Source organism: Mytilus galloprovincialis, chromosome 4 (genome assembly GCF_965363235.1).
Source record: "Mytilus galloprovincialis chromosome 4, xbMytGall1.hap1.1, whole genome shotgun sequence".
Taxonomy (NCBI): domain Eukaryota; kingdom Metazoa; phylum Mollusca; class Bivalvia; order Mytilida; family Mytilidae; genus Mytilus; species Mytilus galloprovincialis.
Window position 1 is genome coordinate 83,558,055 of NC_134841.1, and position 26,885 is coordinate 83,584,939.

At 31.3% G+C, this 26,885-nt stretch overlaps 1 protein-coding gene across 5 annotated transcripts in view; it reads right to left on the minus strand.

Annotated features, from left to right (window-relative positions):
- Positions 1 to 222: 222 nt before the first annotated feature.
- The window catches only part of LOC143073185 (dopamine receptor 2-like), a 99,765-nt gene continuing 73,102 nt past the window's right edge, over positions 223 to 26,885 (minus strand). For 3 of the 5 annotated variants that reach the window (XM_076248540.1, XM_076248542.1, XM_076248541.1), the window contains one exon: positions 223 to 2,382. In XM_076248540.1, the coding sequence (XP_076104655.1) occupies positions 740 to 2,293 (1,554 nt within the window). In that variant the 5' untranslated portion in view covers positions 2,294 to 2,382 and the 3' untranslated portion in view covers positions 223 to 739. Of the gene's footprint in view, positions 2,383 to 9,457; positions 10,371 to 14,094; positions 14,463 to 26,885 lie in introns of those variants that run through there. The other 2 variants (XM_076248538.1, XM_076248539.1) reach the window with 2 other exon arrangements.

Below are 26,885 nucleotides of genomic sequence, written 5' to 3' on the forward strand. Positions count from 1 at the left end.
TAAAAATTTCATGACGTGTGATAGAGATGCATTATTTTGTATTTTGTGACTTGTCAACATTTATTGTTGTTACGTTTCTAATATCCGAACATAATTGCATTGCATAGTTTGAAAATATGTTTTTGAGTGACCCTTGTAAGGTTTTGGTAAGGCTGTATATGATTATATCGGGAATCTACCTTCATATGCTTTAAAAGCAAATTTTACATTTATGTATTTCACTAAGTGTAAAGTGATGCTTTATTTGTTATATCATTTTATTTTAGCACCGTATTTCTTATTTCGTTATTTCCAGACTTTTTACTCTTTCGTCATTTGTTAAATGGTTCGTGAGAATATAACTTGAAATATTAGAATCTCACGAAAGTTCAAATACGGGCAGTTTATACACAAAACTGATGACGTATATATGTAATAAAGCCAATTATAACACGGAAAACGGACGAAGCATATTGAGTTTAATCAACATGCGTCAAATGCATTCTCAGTAATTCATAAACTACCATCATCGGGTAGTGTCATTTCCACAATCACTTAATAAATTCCTTTTGCGATATATTTATTCATCACTCAACCGATTTAGCCTTTCAAAATGTATCGCAGATTTATTTAACTTGGTCCCAATTATTTTGTTCATCGTATTGGAATTGTAATGTAGAACAATCATGTCTTGAGGTTCCTTTCTTTAGTTCAGTTGACGAATATGGAATATTTTGTTTTATTTGATTCATCTTAACAATTATAGACGGTCTGTACATGTCACTGTGAAACTTGAAGTAGATGAACAGTTATTATTAGTTTTTCTGTATTCAAAGTGTTGTTTTGGGCAGCATGCAAATAAAATTTTGCAAAAAGCTCGACGAAAATCTTTCATCGATAAAGAATATATAACCGGATTCATTCCGGAGTTAATATATCCTAACCACGTAAATATTGGAAAGACAATTTCTGGAGATGTTACACACGCCGTATGACAAATTCCAAATAGTATATTAAACACAAAAAATGGCATCCAACATATAATGAAAACACCAACAACTATACCTAAAGTTTTTGCCGCCTTTTGTTCACGGGCAATTTTTGTCAATTTTTTGCTTAGAGCAAACTGTCGTAATTTGCGAGTAATATTTTTAGCCTGTCTCCCAGGTGATTGTATAGACGCACGTGCTGATTCTGGTGACAAGCTCTGATTTTCAGGATCGATGACGCATTTTTCGTAGGTATTAGAATATTCGTCCGATGATTGTCGAGTCATTCCGCCCCTGTGAATTCGTAAAGTCATGACCTCTCGATTACCATGACTACCATTTGATGTTAATACTTTAGATCCAATTTTTAAACTCCGCATTTGTTGAGCGGCTGCTAAATATATCCTCCAATAAACGAACATCATTACGAAAGTAGGACAATAAAATGAAACAAACGAAGAAAATATTAAATAGGCACTATCTTCTGTAAAGAAACACATACCGCTTGGCAGATCATTTGGAGTTACGGCTTTCCACCACGCAATAGCAGGAAATGAAATTCCTGCAGAGCAAAGCCAAACAAATGCAATCAATAGCATTACTTTGCATGATGACATTTTTGTAGGATACGCTATTGGATCGGAAATTGCCCAGTACCTATCAAGGGAAATGATACACAGATTTAATATAGATGCAGTACTCGCCAAAACGTCAAACGAATGCCACATATCACACCATTCAGATCCAAATAGCCATACTTGATTTGTCAGTTCAAGACTAATACTAAATGGCATTACAATACCTCCCACCATAAGATCTGCAACAGCTAGTGATACTATGAAATAATTAGTTATTGTCCTTAAATATAACTCTCTATAGACCGAAACGATAACAAGCAAATTCCCAAGAATTGTTACTAGTGAAAACACGGAAAGAACGGCACCAATAGCAGGATGTTTTAGATCATATTGGGAATTTGTAGAGTTTGATGAATTTAAAGAAACCTCACTAAGAAGTGATGAATTGTAATATATAACAGTTGTAGCGGCGTCCGTTTTATCCGATTGATTGAGTAAGAAATAATCGTCCAGTCGAGATGTCGACATTAAGAATATTTTTTTCTCCTTTTGGATTATTACAAATGGTATTTCCTCGTTGGTCGTCGTTAGTTGATTGATGTTGCTATTAGTCATTAGCTTGTATCGGATAATTTCATCATTAAATCGAGATTGGTAATGGTATTTTGTATGCTTAATCAGTATATTCCGTATTGTAAATTCACAGTTATTCCCAAAAGTTTCCTCCTCCCGTGTCACGAATTTCATATCAAAGTATGATATAATTTCTAGATGAAGACTGCATCGGAATCTAAGACATTTCCGGTAATGGCGACTCTAATTGGGCAGTAAATTATCTGAAAAAGAATATAAATATGTGAAATGATGCCCGTAATAAACTTCAATGAAAGATGAAGTGCAATTCAAAGAATTGATACATGCTTAAATGACGTGTTTACAATTATCGAAATAGCAGAGAAAGCTATTAATTCTGCTTGTTGAAATTACAAAATAATAATCAAAATAACAAGATTTGAGTTTTTCATACAATTTGAAATAACTTGTCGATGTTGTTACCAACTTTATAATAAGAAAAAGCTGTCATTTAGCAAAGAATATAAACCATTATGATATAACATAAATGTCTGTAAGTTTAGTATTAAAGATAATAAATCGGAAATTATACAGTCAGTTTGCAGGTTGTACATTGCTAAGTAAATTCTCCAACTTGAAGAATATTGATTTTTGTAAACAGGTACAAGTTCTTTAACCATACTTAATACATTAAGTGCCAGTCTTTGTAAGAATCAGGCAATTTAGGTAAAAATTAAAACATGATAAGAAAAAACCCACCGAGTTAATCATGCTATTTAATACTAACCATCATCCTGAGTTAAAAAGTATTAGTCTTTTGTTTGTGTGTGTCTGGTAATATAAAATAACTTGGTTAGAAAATTGGTTAGAATGATAGCAAATTACAGAGTTATCTCCCCTTATTCGTTAATTTCTAGTGCATTTCAACCAAATTGTATCTTCTATTATCAGAGCAGAAAACAGAAATGAATGTTATGTTTGTGCATAACTACAGATTATGAACTAAAATCAATGTCAAATTGGGTGGGGTTTTTTGGTCATGTTTTCACCACTGCCTGATTCTTAGGCAGACTGGCACTTAATTGTATAAATCTGCCACTCTTCACTTTCTTTAGATCGGTATGTGGTAGCTTATTTTAAATGCACTGCTTCACTCTTTTGATAAACACAAAGACAAGACTAAGAGTTACAAAAACATGGAACAGCATTTTATACTGATTAAAAACAGAAAACAATGGTATAGATAACTTTCCGTAAAATCAACTTCATAAATAGCTGATGAACAGTAAGTTTCGTCTTCTTGACAAAGCTAGCATGATTGTAATGATTAACTCTATAGGAAGTAGAAACCTTTCACAAAACACAGAGGTCATAATCCAATTGTCTGACAGAAGAGATGGAATCAACAATTATTTGAGGAATGAGTTTTTCGGAATAATAAAGTCCAGCGTTGTGGCAGTGATTAACTACTTGTCTGCATTTCCGCCAAAAGGAATAATCTTTTAATTTCCTTCTTTTCTGAATGGACACTATTGAACTTTCGACATCAGCATAACCAACGCGAAGCTTTATATAAAAAGGTTATATATTAACAAAAGTAGTTTACTGTTAGATTGAACTTCTAAAAAGTAAATTACAGATAGTTTATTAAAAGATACTAAGATACAACAAGCAAACAAGCAAGAAATGATTGTAAGAGGACTTTGTTATGTTATCTCAGACTCACAAACAATTTCCTCATACACCCTCTACCCCTAGATGGAGTATATAATACCCTTGTAAACAGGCAATATTGATATATCAAACAAGAAAGCCAATGGTTTAGGGATGTGAATCTCAACCAATTATAAATATTTCAACATTGTTATAAGACAGAAATTGGGATGACCCCTTGTAACTCACCAACTCTGATTCCTCAATGCAAATCGACTTGTCAAAGACGAAGTATAACGTTAGAAGTAGGGATCCTGAGACCAAAAGAACCGCAATGTCTTTTTAACATACTGTTCTCAAATATAAAACTTATCCTTATAAAACGTGACAAATGAAAATTACCATATGTTCTATAACAAATCTTCCCTCAGCCCAATAGTCCTCGATGTTTAGAACTCCCACGAAAATACAAAGTAATGTATGCACTAACTATTATACATTTATTAAGCCTAGAGCCTAGATAAGCTGAAGAAGAAAAAGGTTGTTATTTTTTAAGATGTCATTGATAAGAATTCATTTATTTATAATTGCTTTATCCTTACATTTATTTCCCCCCTGAAATCTGCACTAATGTTTATAATTTAGTCCAGTACGTTACCAGAGGATGAAAAAGATTTGAAAAAAAACGTAATTAAATTTACTGATATATTCATTTGCAACTGACGCTGAATAATTATTAAAGCCATCTTACAACCTTAATTTAATCTAAAACAATTTACACAAAGTAATAAAAAACAAAACCGGAATTACAAGACAATGGTATAAGATTGTTAAAACGACAATACGATTAATTTCACTGGATTCACTTTTCTGTCGCCATGTTAAAAGAAATTTCCAATATTAAAAATTACGTATTGCTAGTATATGGTAATCACTTTTTATACTTAAAATTGAATTTTCAAACAGATTCACCAGGAAACAAAAAGTGGCATTAAATACTTAAATCTTAAAGTCTTTAATGAAGGGAAAATTGAATTGTCGTAATCAGACGCGTTCATTTGGCTGCTCCACTGGAAACTGACAACAGCAATATACAATTTACTGGAAATTGACATCAGAAATAAACAAATTACAATTATCGGCTTTTTAAGTTGTTTTTAAAGCAGGAAAATCTGTAAGAATAATCATAAGATCAGGAAATTACTTAAAGCGAGACTGCGAGACACTGCGATAAGACAAATAGTTATTGCAATATTAATTAAATGGTTATCAATTAATATGTTTCACTGCAAATCTAATCAGTTTTATAAATCCAATGTTTTTAGGTACAGGTCGTGATAACAGGTCAGATCTATCACGATTTATTATTTAATGTTTGGGATAGAAACGTTATAACAAGATTAGCAAAAGAAATCGAAGATAATGAAAATAAATTCGAAAAGGGCGATTTTTAATGTAAATAGATGAAAAACGCGATTCTTTAGCATAACGAAAACATCAAATAAACAAATTATTTGTTATTTTGGCGGATGTTCTGACAAACCACGGACGATAAAAGGCACACGCTGTATTTTTATTTGATAATTCCTAAGTGCACAACACATCTGGCGAAGGAAATCTATAAGACAGACAAAACAGGGCTTTATCAAGTAGAATCCGAAGTATATTGCTGCAATTTTAAATGAAGAAAATCCTAAGTGGCACATATATTTGTTTGTACATTCTTCAGTCAAAATACATCATGAATTTGAGCATGTCGGTGTAGAAAAAAAGCTTTGATTGTATAAGATGTGTAAAAAAAGAAACGGATATCAAATTCTTAGAAGGATGATAATGGATCAAGTTTACTTGCTAAATTAATACTTGCCCTTAATATTGAGTAAACTGGGATTATAATTATATAAAGGATGTGAAATTCATCAATTCAGGCTGTAAAACTGTAAAGAGTTCAATTAATATATAATTATAGTTCATTTGAGGATACGACAGTTTACTTAATTACCGATAAATATGTTCTAAATAACCGTTTCAAATCAATAAATCAAGTTCAATAAACCCTCTCATGTTTGGTACAAATGCACGAATATTCCTATCCCTTTACTTCTCTGAGTGAACAGTTTGTATTTCGTCTTTTGTTTTGGCCATTGTGTTTTAAACTAATGATATGTTTATATGTTTTAATGCAACAAAGAATCCTTTAGATATGATTTGTTTTTATCTTCAATGAAATCAAAATATAAAACATGATGTATTAATTGTTACTAATACGTCATAATCATAGTATTATCAATTTGAATTTAAATGCAATATGCTTTATTTAAAACCAAAAAAGTGCCTTCACCATTTTCACATTCATTCACAAAGAGATATTTTGGTAGGTAATGGGCCATTGCCATAAATCGCCAGTGCAACCTTTAAGTTAGTTGACCTTTACATGAAAAGAAAATATGCACTTTGCTACATGTATCTAGCTGATCAGTATAATGTACTATTGTTGAACTTCTCAATTAATTTAGCTTAGTTCCATTGTGGCATTAACGTCCTGGACCGTTGAGACTTAAGCTTTGTTAGAGATATCTTCTTATCAAAGTTGCACATACTGTTTTAATTCTATTAGTTATGGAAGGCCAACAGTGTTACAATCCATCATTAGCACACACATCATTCTAATGTTTAATTAAGTACCCAGACAATATAATACATTGTAATCATCTTTGAGAACAAATTTCCTTTTTGTCGTACAAGTTAGTTACTTATTTAAATTTGATACTTCTGTTTTACGATGTAGTGTATTTTACTCACAATTTCAGAAAACAGAGGTTGACAATTCAAACTCAATGTAATCATGTGATCATTCTGCTATTTAAATGTAAGACTTTAAAGAAACTTTCCATTAATTCTTTTATTTCTTAATTAAATGGAGCAGGGACGTACTACAATAGGAGCATCAAACCCTTCAGAAGCGCACGACTTCACAAATTATTTTATAGAATTAAGCTTGGTTGATGTTGCTTTTACTGAAATTCACTGTGATGTTTATGATATTTTTTTTTATTTTCTAAATGTCCGTGTTGTTTATATCTATCATGCTTTTGTTTATCTTTCGTTGGAATATGCTATTATACTTTCACGTTCGAGATTGTTTTAGGGTTTGAGCACGAGCATGTTTTAGGGTTTTAACATGTTTCATCGAAGGAAATAAGAGATCTAAGTGTCGGATCACCTCACCATAATCAATCACTACAGAAAATCTAAAACCTTAAAATATTTTAGCTGTGGATCACATTTCGTAAAGCCTTGAATTCTGTCTGAAAATCCATAATGAAATATTGAAATAAATATACTTCAAGCCTATAAAGAGATTTACTGAAATCGTGTTAAGCATGACAATATACGACAGTAAATAAACCGCAGTAACTAATCCACCTATAGCTTTCATGACAGGAATACAATAATTTCTTGACGTATTAACATCTTTCAATTTGTCTTCAATTTTCATTCTTGACTGAACCAGTGACAACACTATACTTCAAATCCATCAGTAGAATTGAGAAATAAATTGGCATATCTAATACAATTTTCACAGCAATTTCATCGTTGTTTAAATGTATCGACCATATTTCTATGTTTATTAGAACATGTAGAAATGACAGTCTAACATAGAACCGTACTTAGTTTACATGATTGCAAAGTTTGTGAGTCTTCTCTATGTTACTTATTTTAATTACTGCTTATTTCATTTTCATGTAGAATTTATTTCGAATAAATACAAATCAGTGGCATCTTGCATTTTCAAAATGTTGTTCCTTCGATTTATGTTCTTATCTTTTATTCTATTTTTGATAGAGAGGTATTTGTGCACGTTTACTTATCCATCAGCGTAAAACAAGCAAACAACTGGAAGTATTTAAACCAAGACAAGAGATTAGTTTGTAAATTATAGATACAAGTCACTTTCAAAGTCTTTCATGATACGGTCAACCGTGACGGACAACCTGTGTCACCGGTAACTGGGGATATTTTCCATTTGTCGTAGCCACAATTCCGTCACCCCTTTAGCGAAGAACGTGTATAATCCAAAGTAAAAGCATATATATAAACCTATCGTTTAGACACACTTCTGTTTATTAAAACTCTGTGTAAATCTCTAGAAAAATGGAAAAAATTGAAATACATTTATTAACAATAAACTAAATTTCTCATAAAGAGAGGCGAAAGATACCAGAGTGGACATTCAAACTCATCATTCGAAAACAAATTGACAACGCCATGGCTAATAAAAGAAAAAGAAAAAAACAAACAGACACACAAACAGAAAAGTACTAGTACACAAGACACAACATAGAAAACCAAAGACCAACGAAGCAACACGAACCCCACCAACAAACTTTGGGTGATCTCAGATGCTCCGGAAGAGTAAGCAGATCTTGCTCAACATGTGGCACCCGTGGTGTTGCTAATGTTATTACAAACCCAGTAAAGAGTCTAAATTGGTTGGTCACATTCGTAAAAGTAAAGTATATATATGAATATTACTTAATTATTAAAGTAAAGGCACGATCATAATCAAAATTAATAGTACAATCAATAATATTCATTACTACTAGACAGTCTGATTTGCTGTATGCAAATGTTACACGTGTTTTAATAATGTATAAATAGTAGTTTCTTCAGAATTATTGTGAGAAAGCGAGGGAATTTTTTTTTCAGCTCAAATCAAGTGTGGCACTTTAATTATACATATAAGTTTATTTGGTCAAAGAGGTTATATCAAAACCTCCTTAATTCAACATAAAAATAAGGAGGTGGGGTTCATGAATGAAAGTCTGCAAATTTAAATTTTGCTACAAAATGTTTTATACAAGGTTAACTATATTTAAATCGGGCTTAATTTCAATGTATAAAAGAATAATTTCGGAACAAATTTTCCAATAGTGACATCAAAACTTTTTGTACTTAAGTACAAAGATAATATCAACCGTTTCGTGTATCATTAAAAGACATATTTGTGAAATGCATGATGAATTTAACTACTTGTGCCATTTCATGGTTCAAATAAAGGCTCTTATTCCTTTTTTGTCGTAAATTCTTCAAATTAAAGAAAAATACCATAAAGTGCATAAAGTAATTCGTTGTGTTTTGAAAATGAAAGGAACTTTAGAAGTTGTATTTATATGATGATATACTGTTCTATGAATTATGTAATGTTGGATATTATGTCTTCATATTTTCTTGAAGCCGTATCAGAGTATACAAATACCAAGCCACTTTTTAATATGAAAATTTCAAACTTAAGTCATATACAGCGTGTTCTTTAGATTGGAAAACTTGCATATGTATACAAAAAAGAAATAAAAAAAAAAATTGTAAAAAAGAGAATTAAAAGATTTTTTTCTATGTTTAGCAGTAAGACAATTAATGATTACTTTATTTTGTAATAATACACAGGATAAATGACACAGGATAAATGTTCACGCATATTCTAAATAATTAACTTACAGAAAAAAAACCGAATAAATATATTAAGAAATGTATCGTTAACTTTTTACTCTACAGTAAATAAGTATATCGTGTTCCCTTACCTTGCCAGTATCTAACGCACGTTTGCTACCAAATAGAATGTTAGAAAACAAACAAAAACCAAGCCAAATAGTAAATATAAATAAAATTTGTAAATTTTCTTACCACTTTATCTATTACAAAGGTATGGCATTATCCTATAGTAAGCTATATATCCGTATATGATTCTATTCGTGCTCACAACTTTCTAATATATTGTTGTCTATATTTATTATAGATCCTAGGATTGTTATCAACTTTTCATATTTGTATTCTTCCAGCGGAAATCGTGATTGACATTAACTGTTCATTTCACGGACTTAAAATGATTTGTCAATGACGACTAAGTATCAGAGCAATCTGCTCTCCAGCGCCAACAGTCAATAAAGATAGCCGGTATATGTTTTCATATTGAAATAAACACAAAGATATCTGATCAAGATAGTATCAACTAACTTATGTGGTCAATCATCTGTAAGTTTACAATTCTTCTTATTGTATTTCTATTTAAAAACAATTACATGTATTATGTATCAGTTCATTGAGGTTAAATAGTAGTAATTAACCATTTTATAACTTTTAAGCGTTTTAGACGGAATCCCAGTGAAACACACTTTTGCACATTTGTACATGTTAAATGCACAATACGAAATCCATTAACTTCTGTAAACTGATGTTTGCTTTTTTAGAAATAACTTTGCCAGCATCTAACGCACGTTTGCTACCAAGCAGTATGTTGCTGCTACATCGGTTTCGATACACAATACACAAAGCAGTAAAATCTATACAATCTCGAAATGTTTATTTGCAATTGTAAAACACAGCGAACGCAGTAGGTATGCAACTGTTAGATTCTCTTTGACGTTTAACCCGAGTAAAGATTTAGTATTATTGCTAAGTCTGAGAAATGACAATAATTGGTCAATTATTATTCACAACCTTTCAACACCCTTATTGACCCCACAAGTCCCCCTTTTACTTGCCGGGACTTTCATACTAATAGTCCTGTTTTACATAAAATGTACTTATCATTTCTAAAATATTTAAAGTGGTGGACTATAATGACTGATTTAAAAACGGAAAATATTTACCTAAACATTTTACCAGACATTTTTAAACATGTAATTGACCAGGTGTTGGTAAGCATGTAAAGTTATTTAGAAATATGAAACCATTTGTCTTGGTCAGTTAATTAATTTTTGACAGATTTGAACAAAGAAATGATTATTTTTAAAAGTATGAATTATATCATATCCAATTAATTCATTTTAAAGAGATTTATAACGGATAAATAGCTTAGGATTTGATTAAGATTATTGTTAATAATTTAGTAGACGGAGTAATATAGTTGTCAGCTGTTATCTTACATAAGATATACTTTATGTGGTACCAAACATCTTGACTATTATAAATTTTGCTCTTTAATTTTGACAAAATTATTTACTTTGACCATGCATGTGACAAAAATATAAAAAAGCTAAAAAAAAAAAAAAAAAAACAACAATAAAATAGAATTGACCACAATAAAAAAAAAAAAAAAAAAGTCATACTACATCCGAAAAATGCCTGTGGATGTATAGCAGTTTAACAAACACTGATTAAGACGTTCATTTGAGTTTTACAGAGTTATCTTCTTGAATATCACTTTAAACAAATTTCCAAAAGAACCAATATAAAACTAATGATGTTTAGTATGGTTGACATGTATCCATGGATAGCAAAAGACACATATATATATGTTTAACTATAATAGATAACCGGTCTTAAACAATGAGCAAACTTAAGCCGATACCGTATGGTAAGCAATTTAAAGTTCGATTAAGAGGAAATGTATAACAATTCAAAGGAGAAAAAGCAATAACATTAATAGAATTTATGTAATGTACATAAATTCGGTTATTCTAGGGGAAAGTTTTAATCTCGTCCGTTGCAGTGCTTTCCTTTATAACTTCATATGTAGTCGGTAAGATGTATAGTGGTGACGTCAATTTGACGTTAGCGTTCTTTTTAACTTTGAGCTGCAAGTGAGCAGACGTGTATAATTACAGAGAGAAGTCTTTTGAAAATACCCGCCCTCCCTCCACTATATATAGTTAAACCATGTAATTTTGTTTGGGTACTGCTCTTAAAATTGTTCTTTTTATTTTCAGGTATATGTATTTACTAGTAGTTAGAGTTCCAGTATGAAAAATTCTTCTCCATTGATGATTTGCCATGTGATGTCAATAATTGCAGTAGTCCGTTAGATGTTGGATGTTTAGAAACATTTGATCGTTAAAAAGTGAAAAATGTGTTAGGCAACTTCGCTGCGTGTGATAAACTACAGTTACAGTTGTCTATATTTTAGTGATATTTAAAAGTACATAACGTGACGGTACCCAAATTGCACCTATTTTGACAGTTTTTTCACCTACGTTTTTTATGATAAAGACAAAAATGTCCATTCTGTTTTTATTTTGTAGCCGTATCCTTCTTTATTATATAGGTACATTGTATACCAATTTGATTTTTAATCCATATGGAATCATACAAAAATTGGTCTAAACTGACCTCCAAATCATCAATTATTCTGAAATGAGGAGTACCCAAATTGCATCCATGCTTAAATTCGCATCGTCAAAAGTCAAATAACAGAGCTTTTGTTTAATTTCTTCAAATATTTTGAACAATTGGATATTAGTCCATGCTTACTCTTCATTTTGTTTTAAGGTGGTACCTAACACTACAGGGAAATAACTCTGCAAAATCAGCTAAACGTTTTAATTAAGTTGTGTTGTTTAGGGAATACTAAGCTTCTCAATGATCAAAATAAGTGTTTGTCAAACTGCTATATAACCAGTGTAATTTTTCTGATAAAACGGTTGGTTCAAATTTTTTGAAGTTTTTATATTTTTGTAAAAGGGTCAAAGTAAATACTTTGTCAAAATTTTAAGAAAATTAAACGAGCCAAATTAATTTTAGTTAAAGTGTTGGGTACCACCTTAAATGGATACTTGTAACATATTGTATTTGATCATTTTAAAAAGATGACGTTTTGATGACGTCGCATAGCGACGTTTCAGTACATTTTGCTTTTTCAGTAAACACTTCATCTATTGATAAATACTGTGAACGTTTTGTGCATATCTAAATATTTTTACCTACGTTGAAAGATGTGCATAGTATCAAATCATAAAAATACAAATTGTGCAGTCTCCAGGAAATCTTGTAAGATGTCCGCTGCTATTTTTGCTAAATAGGTGCAATTTGGGTACTCGGTGCAATTTGGGTACCGTTACGTTATGTACATTTTGTGGATCGCTGTATCCCAGGATGCAACAGCTAAGTTAGTTGATCGCTGTATCCCAGGATCATACATCTATCTATCTATCTATCTATCTATCTATATATATATATATCTATCTACATGTATCTATCTAGTTATCTGTAGGTTGCCAGAGGCATAATCTAGTTATCTATGAATCTATCTAGTTGAACAATATATATCGTTGAATCTATATGTGTACATATTTAAATTTGTGTTTAATAATAAAAAGCTGTGGTCAATACTGCCAATAAATCTTAGTTTTACAAGCCATCTCGAATAAATCTCCTTAAACAATAGAAAAAAATGGCACGCATTAAACAACGACAACAGCTGATTTACAGGCTCCTGAGTTGGAATAGGCATAATTAAGAATGGAGTTAATAGATATTAGAAGATGTGGTATGGGTGCCAATGAGACAACTCTCCATCCAAGTCACAATTTGTAAAAGTAAACCATTATAGGTAAAAAAATGTCTTCGAACAACAAGCTATAAAGGGCCTAAAAATGACTAGTGTAAAACAATTCAAACATGAAGAAAATCCCCTTACTTGTGTAGTGTAACAACAGAACATAAAAACATAACATGTACAATAGTTGTCGTGTGTCTATGCATGTCCTAGACCACAATATAGTCCCTTGTGTTGACAGTGGGTTACTTGCCATTATTTTTTATACCCCTTCCAAATTAATTTCTCCTTGTTTAATGCCTCAAATTGCAAGTTGGGGGGGGGGGGGGTGTGAAATTACACTGTAAAAAAATTTGGGTCCAGAATTTTAAAGGAAAGTAGTGATTTGGTCTAGCTGAAAATGGTTCAAAATTAGCACTTCGAAAGCTGTCAAAAGATTTCAAGACGCCCTTAACATAAAATTGTCCATATTTTGAGTTAGAGCCGATGAAGTTTTCTATAATTTTGATATAATTTGTCCTAAAAGTAGTACAACACACTGTAAAAGTTTCTTTGAGAAAGCGCAGGTGGGATTTTTTTTATTTTCATTTATGTTCTAAAAGAAATGCACTACGAAATAATTGTGGTTTCGGACCTTATGTTATTTATACGTGATTCTCGTTTCTCGTTTATTATATAGATTAGACCGTTGGTTTTCCCGTTTACATAGTTTTACACTAGTAATTTTAAACCCTTTATAGCTTTTTGTTCGGTGTGAGCCTAGGCTCCGTGTTAAAGGCCGTACATTGACCTATAATGGTTTACTTTTATAAATTGTTATTTGGATGGAGAGTTGTCTCATTGGCACTCACACCACATCTTCCTATATCTATATTTTGTCAATTACAATGTATCTTGAATCATCAGATCGGTACACGTCAACACAAAATAAACAAAACAGATAAAGAGACCAAAGGCACAAATTACCACTCTAAAGGTACTTAAATTTAAACGCTGTGTAGTTTCCTTAAAAAATAGTCATCTACTTCAAATAAAAACAAATACTTACGTTTACGTTATTGTTAGCACTTCATACTTATGCCATAGATGTAATTTAACAAAGAGCATACACAGAATAAAGTATGATGCTTATATCCAAATCAAATCTTCGGAACAATTAAACTCAACGCTCACAATAAGTTAATGATATAACACTAAACTGGTTAGTCAGATGTAAACGTTTAAAAATATTTAAATCCCGGACAAGCACTTGTTAAGCTACACTACACACCTTTCACAAAAATAAATGATTGCCGGTGAAATCTAGCTAATTGTTGATTATGTACAAATGATTCTGTATAAAATCATCATCGATATAATTGATCCTGATAGAATCGACCATTCATGATAATATAAAACATATTCAGTACAAGAAAACGATCTTAATGTAAAAATAATAGTCATTCAATTACCAAAATATAATAGAGATTAATTTCCATTAAAGAAGAAATAATATTTATATTAACGACGAAAGAAGTTCCACAGTCTTTCTCTGTTATATTAGATTGAATTCCATAATTACACCTTTAACCATTCTGATATACATTCATGGGCTATCATTATTTGACCGTCTTTATTCAATACTATTATTTCAATACTTATAAAAACAATTTTAACACGTACACTGTGCTGTAGGGTTTAAATAGCTAATTTCGTACATGTACACCTTTGTATATATTTACAATTAATCTGACATTCTCTAAATAATAGATTTTAGTTTACCTCTATGAAAGCGGCAATAACATAGTTTTGAAGAGATATTTTGTGCGTATGAAGTCAACAGGAATATGAGGGACATCACAAGCTTACAAGATTAAAATTTTAAAGTCTTTATTCCACTGCTTAACTTTTTAATATGACTTGCATTTAATATATTGAGCAAATTATATTTGAAATACAATCATAATTATGATGCACTATACAGTATTGTATATGAAATTATACCCTGTGCAATAAATCATGAATTCAATCTGGTACTAATGACCTGTTTTAATATCTGATAAACAAATGAATACGTTCTTTATATGTAAGTTAATATTTATTTTTAACCTTAAACCTTGCTGAAATATATCCCGTGCACCTGTATTCAATCACTGACAGCTAATGAATAATGAAAAACAACCAGTCATATTTACTTACTGCTAAATAGCAGACGCATGTCATATTCATAAGTTGGATGGTTAATGACATGATAGTGAACTTTCCTTTTCTAAAAAGTAAATATCCTGTATATACAATGTATACAGTCTACTGAATAAGTATCACGCATTAATAAGACATTTTTTCAAACGTGTCTGCTTGTTTGAACGATTTTTTCGATCGAGGTAAAGATAATAAATGCCTTTATTCTATTCAGTATTAATTAATTAAGAAATCTAGTCCAAGGGATGACTGGGTTATATATATAATATAACCATCCCCGGACTACAGTAACTCCTTTCCGGAAATAAAACGATTGTCAAAGAGTTGCGTCTATTTGTGGGGCGAGGTTAATAAATACGCAATCACGACCGCACTGAACTTTGACATTAAATCCAATGTGAAGTTAAAAAATACTCGCAAGCATCGGTCGATCGGTGATAAACCTATGAATTCCTAGTTGTGATAAAAAAGAAAGACCTACGATAGATTTGTACTTGACTTGTTTAATAGTACTATTAAGACAATCAGAAAATATTGATTTGTATTATAGTAATTGATTTTTATATGATAAAGTTCAGATTATTCTATTTTAACATGTTGTTTTATATTTTTGGATTTTGAAAAGTTGGAAATCACAGGGGAGTGTGACATCACAGATCCATCCGTTATTATTTCTACTCGTCTAACATCTTCCTCTATAGTTTTGGACTAAACATTGCTATGTTCCTTCCTATTTTTTTTCAATTTTGCCCCTTTAACAATTTTACTGTTATAACTCAGAGATTACCATTATACTGACAGATGTGAAGTACATGTTTTAGTACTTTGTAAGTACTGGAATCCACTACACTCTAATACTAGTATGCACTTAAAGGTATGTTTTCATCATTAAACAATATATTAAGTGCTTTAATGTGAAATGGAAGGTTCGTCCCTTTTGAATTTAATTGTGAAGTCAATCGAAACTAGAGTGTTACCTATGTGAGTGACCCATTGTGATGTTTTAATATGATAATGATTGTTTGTTTAAGCTGGGGTCACACATTCACGATTTTTACTACCGTCCTCGAAAGGACCATTCCGGATTAAAATTTGTCAAAAGTCTGATCAAGATCCTGTGAATCGTGGATGAAAATTCAAACTTTAATTAAAATTTGTAAAACAAATAATTTAATCACGACAACAATCAGATATTGTTCAGGAAGCGTCGATATTCAACCGTTTCGAAGCGAATTTATCCCGATAATCCCGTTTTCAATCCGCTTCTTATCCAATTCAATCTTTCGCCAGGTAAAATTCGACCGAGTACAGCCCGTAACAGAGAAGTGATCGAATTGATGTTGCTTTACCCTCAAAATTAGCTACGTTATCGACAAACTTAATTGAGTAGTGACCGAACTATTGGTACTTTAACGTTAAAAAGATTGACAATGCTGACAAACTTTCGTTCTTGATTCGAGCGTCACTGACGAGTCTTAAATAAAAGAAACGCGAGTCTTGCATACTAAGTTTAGGTCTTGTACTTTTATGACTTATATTTAGCATTGCAAACTGACATAAGATTTTCATTGGCAAGAATAGGAACGAGAACGAAAATTGGGATTGGCTGGGAGAAGCTGTACATGTGGGGGAGACCAAACTTTACATTCGTATAATCAAAGCTATATCGTTAGAACGAAACATTTCATTGCTTAAAAACAGGTGTCAAGGGATCGCACTCCCATGTCTTTGATCTAGGAAGTTTTGGCTACAAACAAAAACATGTATTTCATTAAACAAGTGCAGTCCTCTCAATAATAGTATACAGTTTGGTATTTTCATGCACAGAAATTTTGACTTCGTATCATTATTACCAGAGACCCTTTATCAAGAAATAAAGCTGGGATTATCTTTTTGTTGGTAAAGTGGAATTTTAATGTCCCGGATTGCCAGGTCTCGAAATTTAGGACGTGAAAAAGCCCGCCGGAACTTTGGTTTTTAAATCTTTTTTTTTCATGTAGAACGGTGAGAATTATTCAGCTTGAAGCAAGAAAACTTTTCGATCAAACGAAGGAATCTTTGGAGTTAATTTACCAATTTTTGTCGAAATACACAAACATTTCTTCTTATTAAACCGCGTTAATTGAACAACTTAGTGCTAACACACATCTGATAAGGCACGAAACATTTAACATGTTCTTGGATTAATTTGCACTTCTCATAAGTGCAAATTGGAACCACACTTTTTTTTGTCGTAGAATCATCAAATTTGGCAATAATGTACCTCTGGGGATAAATAACACAATACAAAAAAAAAATTGGTGTGGCTCGCCCGGTTCGGCAACTGGAGTGAAAATAGTGACAAAATCCTGTAGGATATTTTTTTCTCCCATAGGATTTTTAAAAATCCTACAGGATTTTAAGAAATCCTATAGGATAAAGTCATAATCCCATAGGATATTTTTTATATCCTACAGGATATTTAAATCCTAAGGGATTTATAATCCCTTAGGAGAATAAAAATATCCTATAGGATATAGTTTCGCCCTTAGGATTAAAAAAATCCCTTAGGAAAAATAAAAGCATTTCCTATAGGATATTTTTTATCCTACAGGATATTAGTCTAATAAAATAATCCCATGGGATTAAAAATATCCGATAGGATTAATAAATATCCTAAGGGATTTCATAACAGAAAAAATATCCTGTGGGATAAAAAAGAATCCTAAGGGTAATAAATAAATCCTAAGGGTAATAAATAAATCCTAAGGGAGATTAAAAATCCTAAGGGAGATTAAAAATCCTATGGGAGATCAAAGCAACTCATAAGAGAGAAAAAAAATCCTATGGGAGAAAGAAATATCCTATAGGAGAAATAAATATCCTATAGGAGAAACAAATATCTTATGGGAGAATGAAATATCTTAGAGAAAAATCTATTTGTGAACTCAACCAAAGAACAGAGAATAGTTCTATATGTTTTTGTAGTAGGTAAGGATATTATTTTATTGGAGCAGACCAAATATTCCCAGATATTATTGTTTAAAAATTGTTAATTTTTCTACCAATGACACAAATTCCCGATAAGTGTACTTCAAACATGGAGCTTGCATTGAGTTACTGCTACTGGTCCGTTTGTTATTTTATGTTTATTATTGCCATTTGCGTAGTTTCTTCTGTTACCTATTTCTACATTTGACTCTGGCTTCTTTTAAATCGAGTTTTCTCTTGTTTAATGCATTTGCTAAAGGAATAGGGGCCGGTTGAGATATCAAAAGTCATGAGTATACATCCATCGCCTGTCTCAAAGCAGAAACCTTTATCCTTTGGTAATCTCATGTGCTTTTTTTCAATTTAAGTTCAAAAACGCATTTTAGTGTTTAGTGTAGCAACCATTTCTCTGAACTATTATTCATTATTGTTTAGTGACCAAAAGAGGCCCGCCTCTATGTGCGGAATTTTCTTTCTGCATAGAGGACTCATCATTTTGAACTCATCAGGGTTCCTGTACTCAACCGACTTGTTAGGTACTGAGACATGACTGTGACACCATCTGAACAAAAGCTGTGAATAAAATCAGAAGCAATTTTAAAACAACACATGGTGTTGGGGCTAAGAATACCACCAGCTTTTCATTGAAAGTAATGACAAGACAGAAACATGTGTCCAACGGGTATATCCAATACACTACAATTACTTAAACAACTTTGAAAATCGTACATAAGTGTTTTTTATTTTTTTTATTTAGTATAGCTTGCATTCCGTGAAGATATTTTTATTGTGGAGATGCCTGGATAGATTTGCCAGTAACCATACTTCTTCTATTGTGTCCTCAATATGCATGTAGTATTTGCAACTGAACATTTACATTAACTTTCACCAATAAATTATTCAACAAAATTTGATAATAACTGAAATTTTATTGAACTAAACACTAGATGTAACTAAAGACAGTATTGTTCACCTAGGTCTATGTGCATCTCTGACAACAGACACATCAACACGTTAGGCTAGAATATCACGGTACGTCTAAACACTGCTAAGGACTCCTTAGTGCACTAAGGACTATACAATGCCACTAAGGACTAGAAGGAGTGCTGTTGTGTGTATTATTTTTACATATTATGTTAGAGATTGATATTTCATGCATAAATTTCAAATTTTATAGAAAAATAATCATAAATAAACAAGATATTCAACATTATTTAGGCACGTGCCCGTTTTTCTTTGATATGCCGAAAATCAATGAACCGTTTGACACGTGCCAAATGACAAAACAATTCAGTAAACAATCATAATCTTTTTATTTTAGGTAATAAACAATTGTATCTAAAAAATGTATGCTTAATATTTATAATTAAATGTGTTGTTCTTATGAAAAATGATTACAGAACAAATAATTTTGTTTTTGTTTTACTTCTTTCCCGACAAAGTTATTTGCCACAGGTGCACGACTTTGATGTGCGCCTACTAAATGACTAATAAGTTAGAGTGTGGTCAGCTTGTTATGTAAGAGATATGAAGACAAAATAAATATATATATTGATAAGCAGTGGCGGATCCAGAAATTTTAATAAGTGGGGGCCCACTGACTGACCTAAGATGGGGCCCGCTCCAGTCACACTTCAATGATTCCCTATATAAGCAACCAAATTTTTTCCCAAAAAGGGGGGCCCGGGCCCCCTGCCCCCCCCCCTAAATCCGCCTCTGATAAGTGTTTTGTTTTTATTTTAATTTCGACAAAGATGCGTGTATATATACAAATGGTTTCACTAAAACAATACGATGGAATTGAGAGAGAGAAAATTATGTGTCGTTCTTGGGGTTTATCCAAACCACTAGTTTTCAACCAGCTTGATATTTGTTTACAAAGGCTTCATACGGTACTTATTTGTTTGTATATTTCGACATTTTATTATTCTTCTAAAAGTAAAAGAAGTTAAAAAAATTATTTCCCGATTTTAAGTCAGATTAAGTTTCATTTTCAAATATATAAAAGAGACAAATGTTTTAAAAATGTTCCACACTTTTTAGTACAGTATTCACGATTTTTTTTTCAGTATGTGTAAATTAAGAGCTAAAGATATAATTCTGACAGAGAAGGAGAATGCTTCGTATGAATGCCTTGAAAATATGCCTTTACCACATGATGTGTAAATAATTATTTTTTGTAATGCAATAAAATCAGAATATTTAAACCTAAATATATCACGCGAAAAAAAGAAAAAGCCGACAGAAATATTTTCAACTATAATTTCTTTAAATCTACTTTTCTTATAGAGGCCGCAAGAATAGTAACAGGTCTACTAATATTTACAAAACCTGAAACTTTATATTCTGAGGTTGCCTGGGAATCTCTTTTTGAAAGAATAAGGATGTAGTCGTAATTGCGTGTCGATATCTTGTCAATCGTACTGTTGTTTTATTCGACTAACTAACTTTATACGGAAAATTTTTGCATTTTTTTTTAAATAACCATGGTCTGTTGTTTTTAAACTGTTAATATTGGAATTAAGTAAAGAGTCAAAGTTGAAATCATGAATAAGTGTTCCGTGAAAATTGTTTTCGAAAATATAATTTGTTCATAATTCTTTAAAGTAATAAACTTTTTTCAAATAAATTCTGATCTTCCCTCATCTGATCACCAGCATGGCTTAAGGTATTACTTCCAAAGGTATTGTAAGGGGTGTGAGGTGACACTTCCAGGTATTCAAGCGATTTCCTGTCGGACTTGCAAGTTCATGCATCGTTTCACTTCTGCAGGTAATATTCAGTGTACACGGCCAATAACTTATAACTTTCCATTTTGAACTATCAGATGTATAATAGAATATAGAATATTTTTTATTCTTTTTTATAATATACAACTCTGTCTTACTTGTCATAACTAAACTCATACGCTTGTTTATAAATAACATTTCTGGTGTAAAATAAAAATATAAATAATACCCCAAAAATAAGATTTGATGAAATTACAATCTATTTAAATATTTTTTCCAAGGTTGACTTTGGGAAAATGTAATATATACTCGATGTCAATAGTGAAGGACAGATTGGAACATACCAGAAATATTGATTTAAAAAAATGTACGCACTTGTCGATGATTCGTCTATACGACTGGGTAGAAAGTTACGGAACTATAGCGCAATTTAAAATATATACACGTATACATTAAACATAAGAAAAAAACATATATTTTGAATAAATTGGGGTAAAAGTTTTGTAAATAGAATAGTCCACGTATGCCAACAGTATGTAATCATCGAATGTCGATAGACTATTGTATACCAAAAGAAGAAGACGAAGAAGAAGAAGAGAACCAATTTGATTTAGATACAGGTCGATGTTTAACTTGCTTTGGTTCATCGAAGTTGTGGACATAGTAAAATCACAGATTTATATTGACGTTACGCACGGTATTGGTGCCACTTAGCGTTACACGACGTTCCTAATAAAACAACGATTTTGACGTTGTTCCAAAAAATGTACGCACTTGTCGACGATTCGTTTATACGACTGGGTAGAAAGTTACGGAACAAGACTGAAAAATACGGAACAAGACGGAACAAGACTGAAAGTTATGGAACAAGGCGGAACAATCAAACGTTGACCTTATATTTTACTCATGTGAAAATGCCGCTTAAAGTACAGAGAATTTCGATGTTGCTTCTTTATATGTTTTTATTTTTTTCAAGCGGGAGCAAATGCAAAATTCCATTTAATTAAAATAATTTTTAATATTTGAAAAGAATTGTCTGCAACAGTAACACAAAATAACAATTTGATGTCTTGTAAAATGATTTAAATATATAAAAAAGATGTGGTATGATTGCCAATGAGACCACATTTCACAAGAGACCAAATTGTCACAAAATTAAACAACTATAGGTCACTGTACGGCCTTCAACAATGAGCAAAGTCCATACCGCATAGTCTGTTTTACAAGGCCCCGAAATGACAATGTAAAACAATTCAGTCGAGAAAACTAACTGCCTCATTCATGTTACAAAATGAACGAAAAAGTCTGTTTTGTAAATTTTTTTACTTTTTTTTTTTTATCTTCGAAATGTTTTAAAACTTTCAAATGTGAGGCTCTTATTTTATCAACACTTTAATTCTTGGACTATTATACTAAGTAAACGTTAATATAATAGTCCCAGAATTTTATTTTTTATTTTTCTTAAACAGTGACTTATATATTGTAGGCAAATAATTAAGAAAATTCAGGTTATCAAGGAATTTTCACATTTTGTACATAAATCAGGCCGTTAGTTTTCTCGTTTGAATTGTTTTTACATTTATCATTTCGGGTCTTTTATAAATGACTACAAGGTTAGGGTTTTGCTCATTGTTGATTGCATATAGAAATAAGATTGTTATGTATGCCACTGGACGAACACTAATTGTGAATATTTTGATGGGAAACTATTGAGTATCAAAGTTCCAAATTAATTTCGGGATTTATTTTCTTTCTCGATATTCAATAACAGAAAGAAAAAAAAATTGCTTGTCCACTAAATAGGGATTTTCTTGTTAAACATCGTTAAAAAGATGTGTGTCTAAGGTGAACGCCACAAGTACCCTGTAAAACTAGTACGAGAGTATAGCATGTAAACATTCCTTCTTAATGATATGGTTGTTTTGGAAATCTTTTCTTACAACTCATGTCGGCGCTAACATGTCCTTTAGTAGTTTTTTTTTTCTCCAAAAGAGCAATTTCACGTTTCCGCATTTTCGTGCATTACTTTTCCGAAATAAGTAGCGGCGTTTTTACGTTTCCGCAAATTGGTATTACTTTTCCAGAAAAAGAAATTACTATTCCGGAAAAAATTTAATTAAGGTATACCTGTTGATTGAAATAATAAAAAATAAATATTTATTAAGTTAAAGGTCATCATAACAAAGTCTACAGTAGTACATATACATTCACCGTTTACTAGTTTTGTATTTTGGTCAAGAAAGAAGTCCATCTTTTCCTTTCATATTTCTGAACGTTTTTTTTTTAAAGTTAGAGTTATCATCTTTATGCAAAATTGAATGATTTCGTATACTAGTAGTATTACGTTTTCTGTGTCTCTTAGATTTTTTAAGAATACATTTTCGCATGCTTAAACATGATAAAGAAAGCACGTCAACTGTTGGACTCGTGAAGATATTTTTCAACTTTTTAAAGCTTCATCTGTGTGATCGAAATTGTCGAAAGATTCTTATGACAATTTTAATAAAAAGTGATGCAAGTACAAGGGACCAGACGATATGATATAATTGGCACTAGGGAATGAATTATAGAAGTAAACTATTTCAAAATAAATAATTCAATATTTTATATTGATAACATCTTTAAGAATTACAAAATTTAATGTTTTATCGACACATGCCACGTTCAATATTGATTGCAATCTGTGTAATCGATTGAAATTCATGATCATTCAACCATGGACCGCTAATCACGCACGTGTGTACAAACAGTTTGACTATGAATATGTTTTTTCGGCGACTGTTTTTTCGTCATGTGTTTGGTATTTCAATTGGTTTATAAAACAAATTATGGATATCAATAGGTCAATCGGGAAAAGAAATATTCCATTTATCATAAAAAGCTTCACAAGTTCCAAGAAATGGTTTGACACGAAATAAAGATATGTATCTGCTTTTAAGCTATTCTATAAAATATATATATTATAACGTTACTTAAAACTGCGAAAAAAAAACTGAACCATTTGTCGATAAAAAACGGACGAACGAAATTGTAAAATATATATATTATCTTTAAATTTTTTTAGTATATTTATTCCAGTTTATAAATCAAAGGTTGATCACCAGCAGTATGTGTGCCTTACTAGTTTATAATGTCGTGGACTGTGATGTATGCTGCCACCTTCGAGACGTATTTGCTAACGGTTCATTAAAAAAGAGGGTCAGGATGGGGTCGATTAATAGTGAATAATGGGTTAAAAGTGCCGAATAAAGGAAAATAAATAATGACTACAGAAACATAGAGAAAAAGATAAGGAATAGAGAATGACGAAGTGCTTATATATATAAAGAACACAGAAAAAGACTGAACAATTATAGAATCAAGGACCCCCGTACAGGTCCTCATACAATTGACACATCTTATTTTCACACCTAGCAGTTTCTTGGTATATACACATAGTGGTCAGCGTACATCTGCAATGTTCAATTAGGTGTGAAATTTTAATCTGGTAATTGAGATTAAATATAAAAGATGAATATAATGATTATTTCATTATAGTGTCTCACATTGGTCTTACAGTTAAAACAAAGATCGATAGCCAGCCTTCATAAAATTACGACAAACTAAATTTACAATAAAATTAATTAAAATATATACAATTATGAATTAGTTACAACAAGGATTTGTATAGTTACACACACATCTTTATCAATGAAATCCAGGATTTGTTTAGTAAATCTTTGATGAAATTAAAATAATATCCACATTTGATATAAGCAGAGACATATAATACATATGTATTATATGTCCCTGATATAAGTAACAAAATAAACGAATAAAATCTTTATAAAAATGCTAATATTCTGATGATAGATATTATAATAAAATTGTCAATTGAAAATAAAGGTATATAAACTTGGGATTTTATTTGAAACACATCACAGTAACCTTTATGTAAGAAACAAATATGCACAAAGAAAGACAAAAATAATACTGAAGATATATTGTTTGTAAATCATAATTTCATAAAAACTTTTTTCTTCTAATAAAAAAACTATTTATTGTACGAGCTAAAAACTTTTGTTTGTATTTACAGTTCATATGAGCAATACATCTTTTCTCTGTGTTCATTCTGTCAAAGTTAATATGTTCACGTGATGTTTTAAAAAGTTCATATCGGAAGTCTGTATATAAAAGACAGACCATTAAAACATGTATTTCGTTTTCCACACAGTTCGAACTACAAAATTTACAAAGTCTATCATTAAATGGTATCTGCGGTATGGAATATCGTTCCGTCTTAATGGCTAGCAAAGTTATGATTTCGCAGACAAAAATATGAAGATGTTAAATAAAATTATTTAGACCTTTCTCACAGACTTTTTCCCAACGTGTACACTTTGATTACATTTTTGTGACTTTCGTCCTACTTATAAAAACATGTGCTACTTTTCCCTCAGCATACATGTAAATCATGGGATTCGTAGAAATACTACAAAGGACCTCCTTAGTGCACTAAGAACAAAATTGTACACTAATGACCTGATGGAAAGATACTATCACAACGGATATGGCATCTAGAAAAAGACTTTGTAAAAAATCATAAAATCAAATTTTATAATTATGTCATTTTTAATTAGTTTATCTAATATTTTCTCGACACGTGCTTCAATCGGTTGATTGCCACCTTTAGTGTAATCAGTAGAAATACATGTTCGCTCAACCCTGTCCCGTTTATAATCCGCTTGTATATACCGATTTTAACATGTATATGGTATTTCAAATTGTTCTCTTGGTTTTTTTTCGTTTGTTTGTTTCTGCCGTGTTTATTCTGTCTGTTAAATTTTTTACTTCTAAGGTAATAGACGTCGCGTACGGTGTTGGTGTTAGTTTTGGTAACGTTAGTTTGACGTTATTTTTCATGCATTGTATAAATAACGTCGTACGTTTTTTTCATTTCGTACAGCTCAATCATACAGCATAATTTATATGAGCGGTTTGCTTGACTTGCTACGTATAGAACCGAAATGCAAAAGCGGCACATATTTTTTTTAAGTACAGTTAAATTAAAACGGAAAAATAATATTCATTTGAATAAGTATCCCCTTGGAGCAAAGATATTTTCTCTTTCTTTTGATTGTAACAGGATATTTATGATTAATCCGTTTCCACTTTGAGGGTGCGAGTGCTTCCTTGTAGCCTTATCCTGCTCTTTTTAAAATATAAAAGGGTGACTTTTATGTGCAAGAGATATTGCTCTCTCTTAACACGGTTTAGTCATTTATCACCCCCTTCAGACGGACTATCATGGTTTCACAAGACCATCATACTCGTAAATGTTGTCAAGGTCTTATTCTTTTATCCGCTTTTGATAATTTCCGAATAAAGATTTTATAAGTTGAATCGTTTGTTTCGTCGCCTGTATTAAATGTCAAAAGAATCAACAGTTACAAGCAAATTCAAAATTAACCACAATAAAATTAATTTAATCAAATTTGCCAATTTCATAAACAAAAGGAAATTTAATCTCAACTATAAACAAGAAAACAGATGGGCGCAGATAATTTTAGCGAAAAAATAATAGGGGACATTTTAGCGCAGACATTAGAGCCCATTTTAGCGCAGGATTAATCCGTTCAGCTGTTTTTTCGAAAGCCCATTTTTAATAGCGAAAACTTTCCTAGTTGAATAATACTAAAACCACGAGCATTAACTTATGCTGGCTTAATATCAAAGTTGTATGTATATTTATATGTTTACTTTGGTTCATCATGGAAATAAAAGTAATTCTATAGTTGTCACTCAGCTATTTACGTTTTTCTTGATACTATCATCAAATTGCAAACAACAACTTTTATAAAAATACAATGTATAGGCGAATGTGCACAACAATCTATTATAGCTGACTATGCGGTAATGGCTTTGCTCATTGGTGAAGGCCGTACGGTGACCTATAGTTGTTAATGTCTTTGTCATTTTG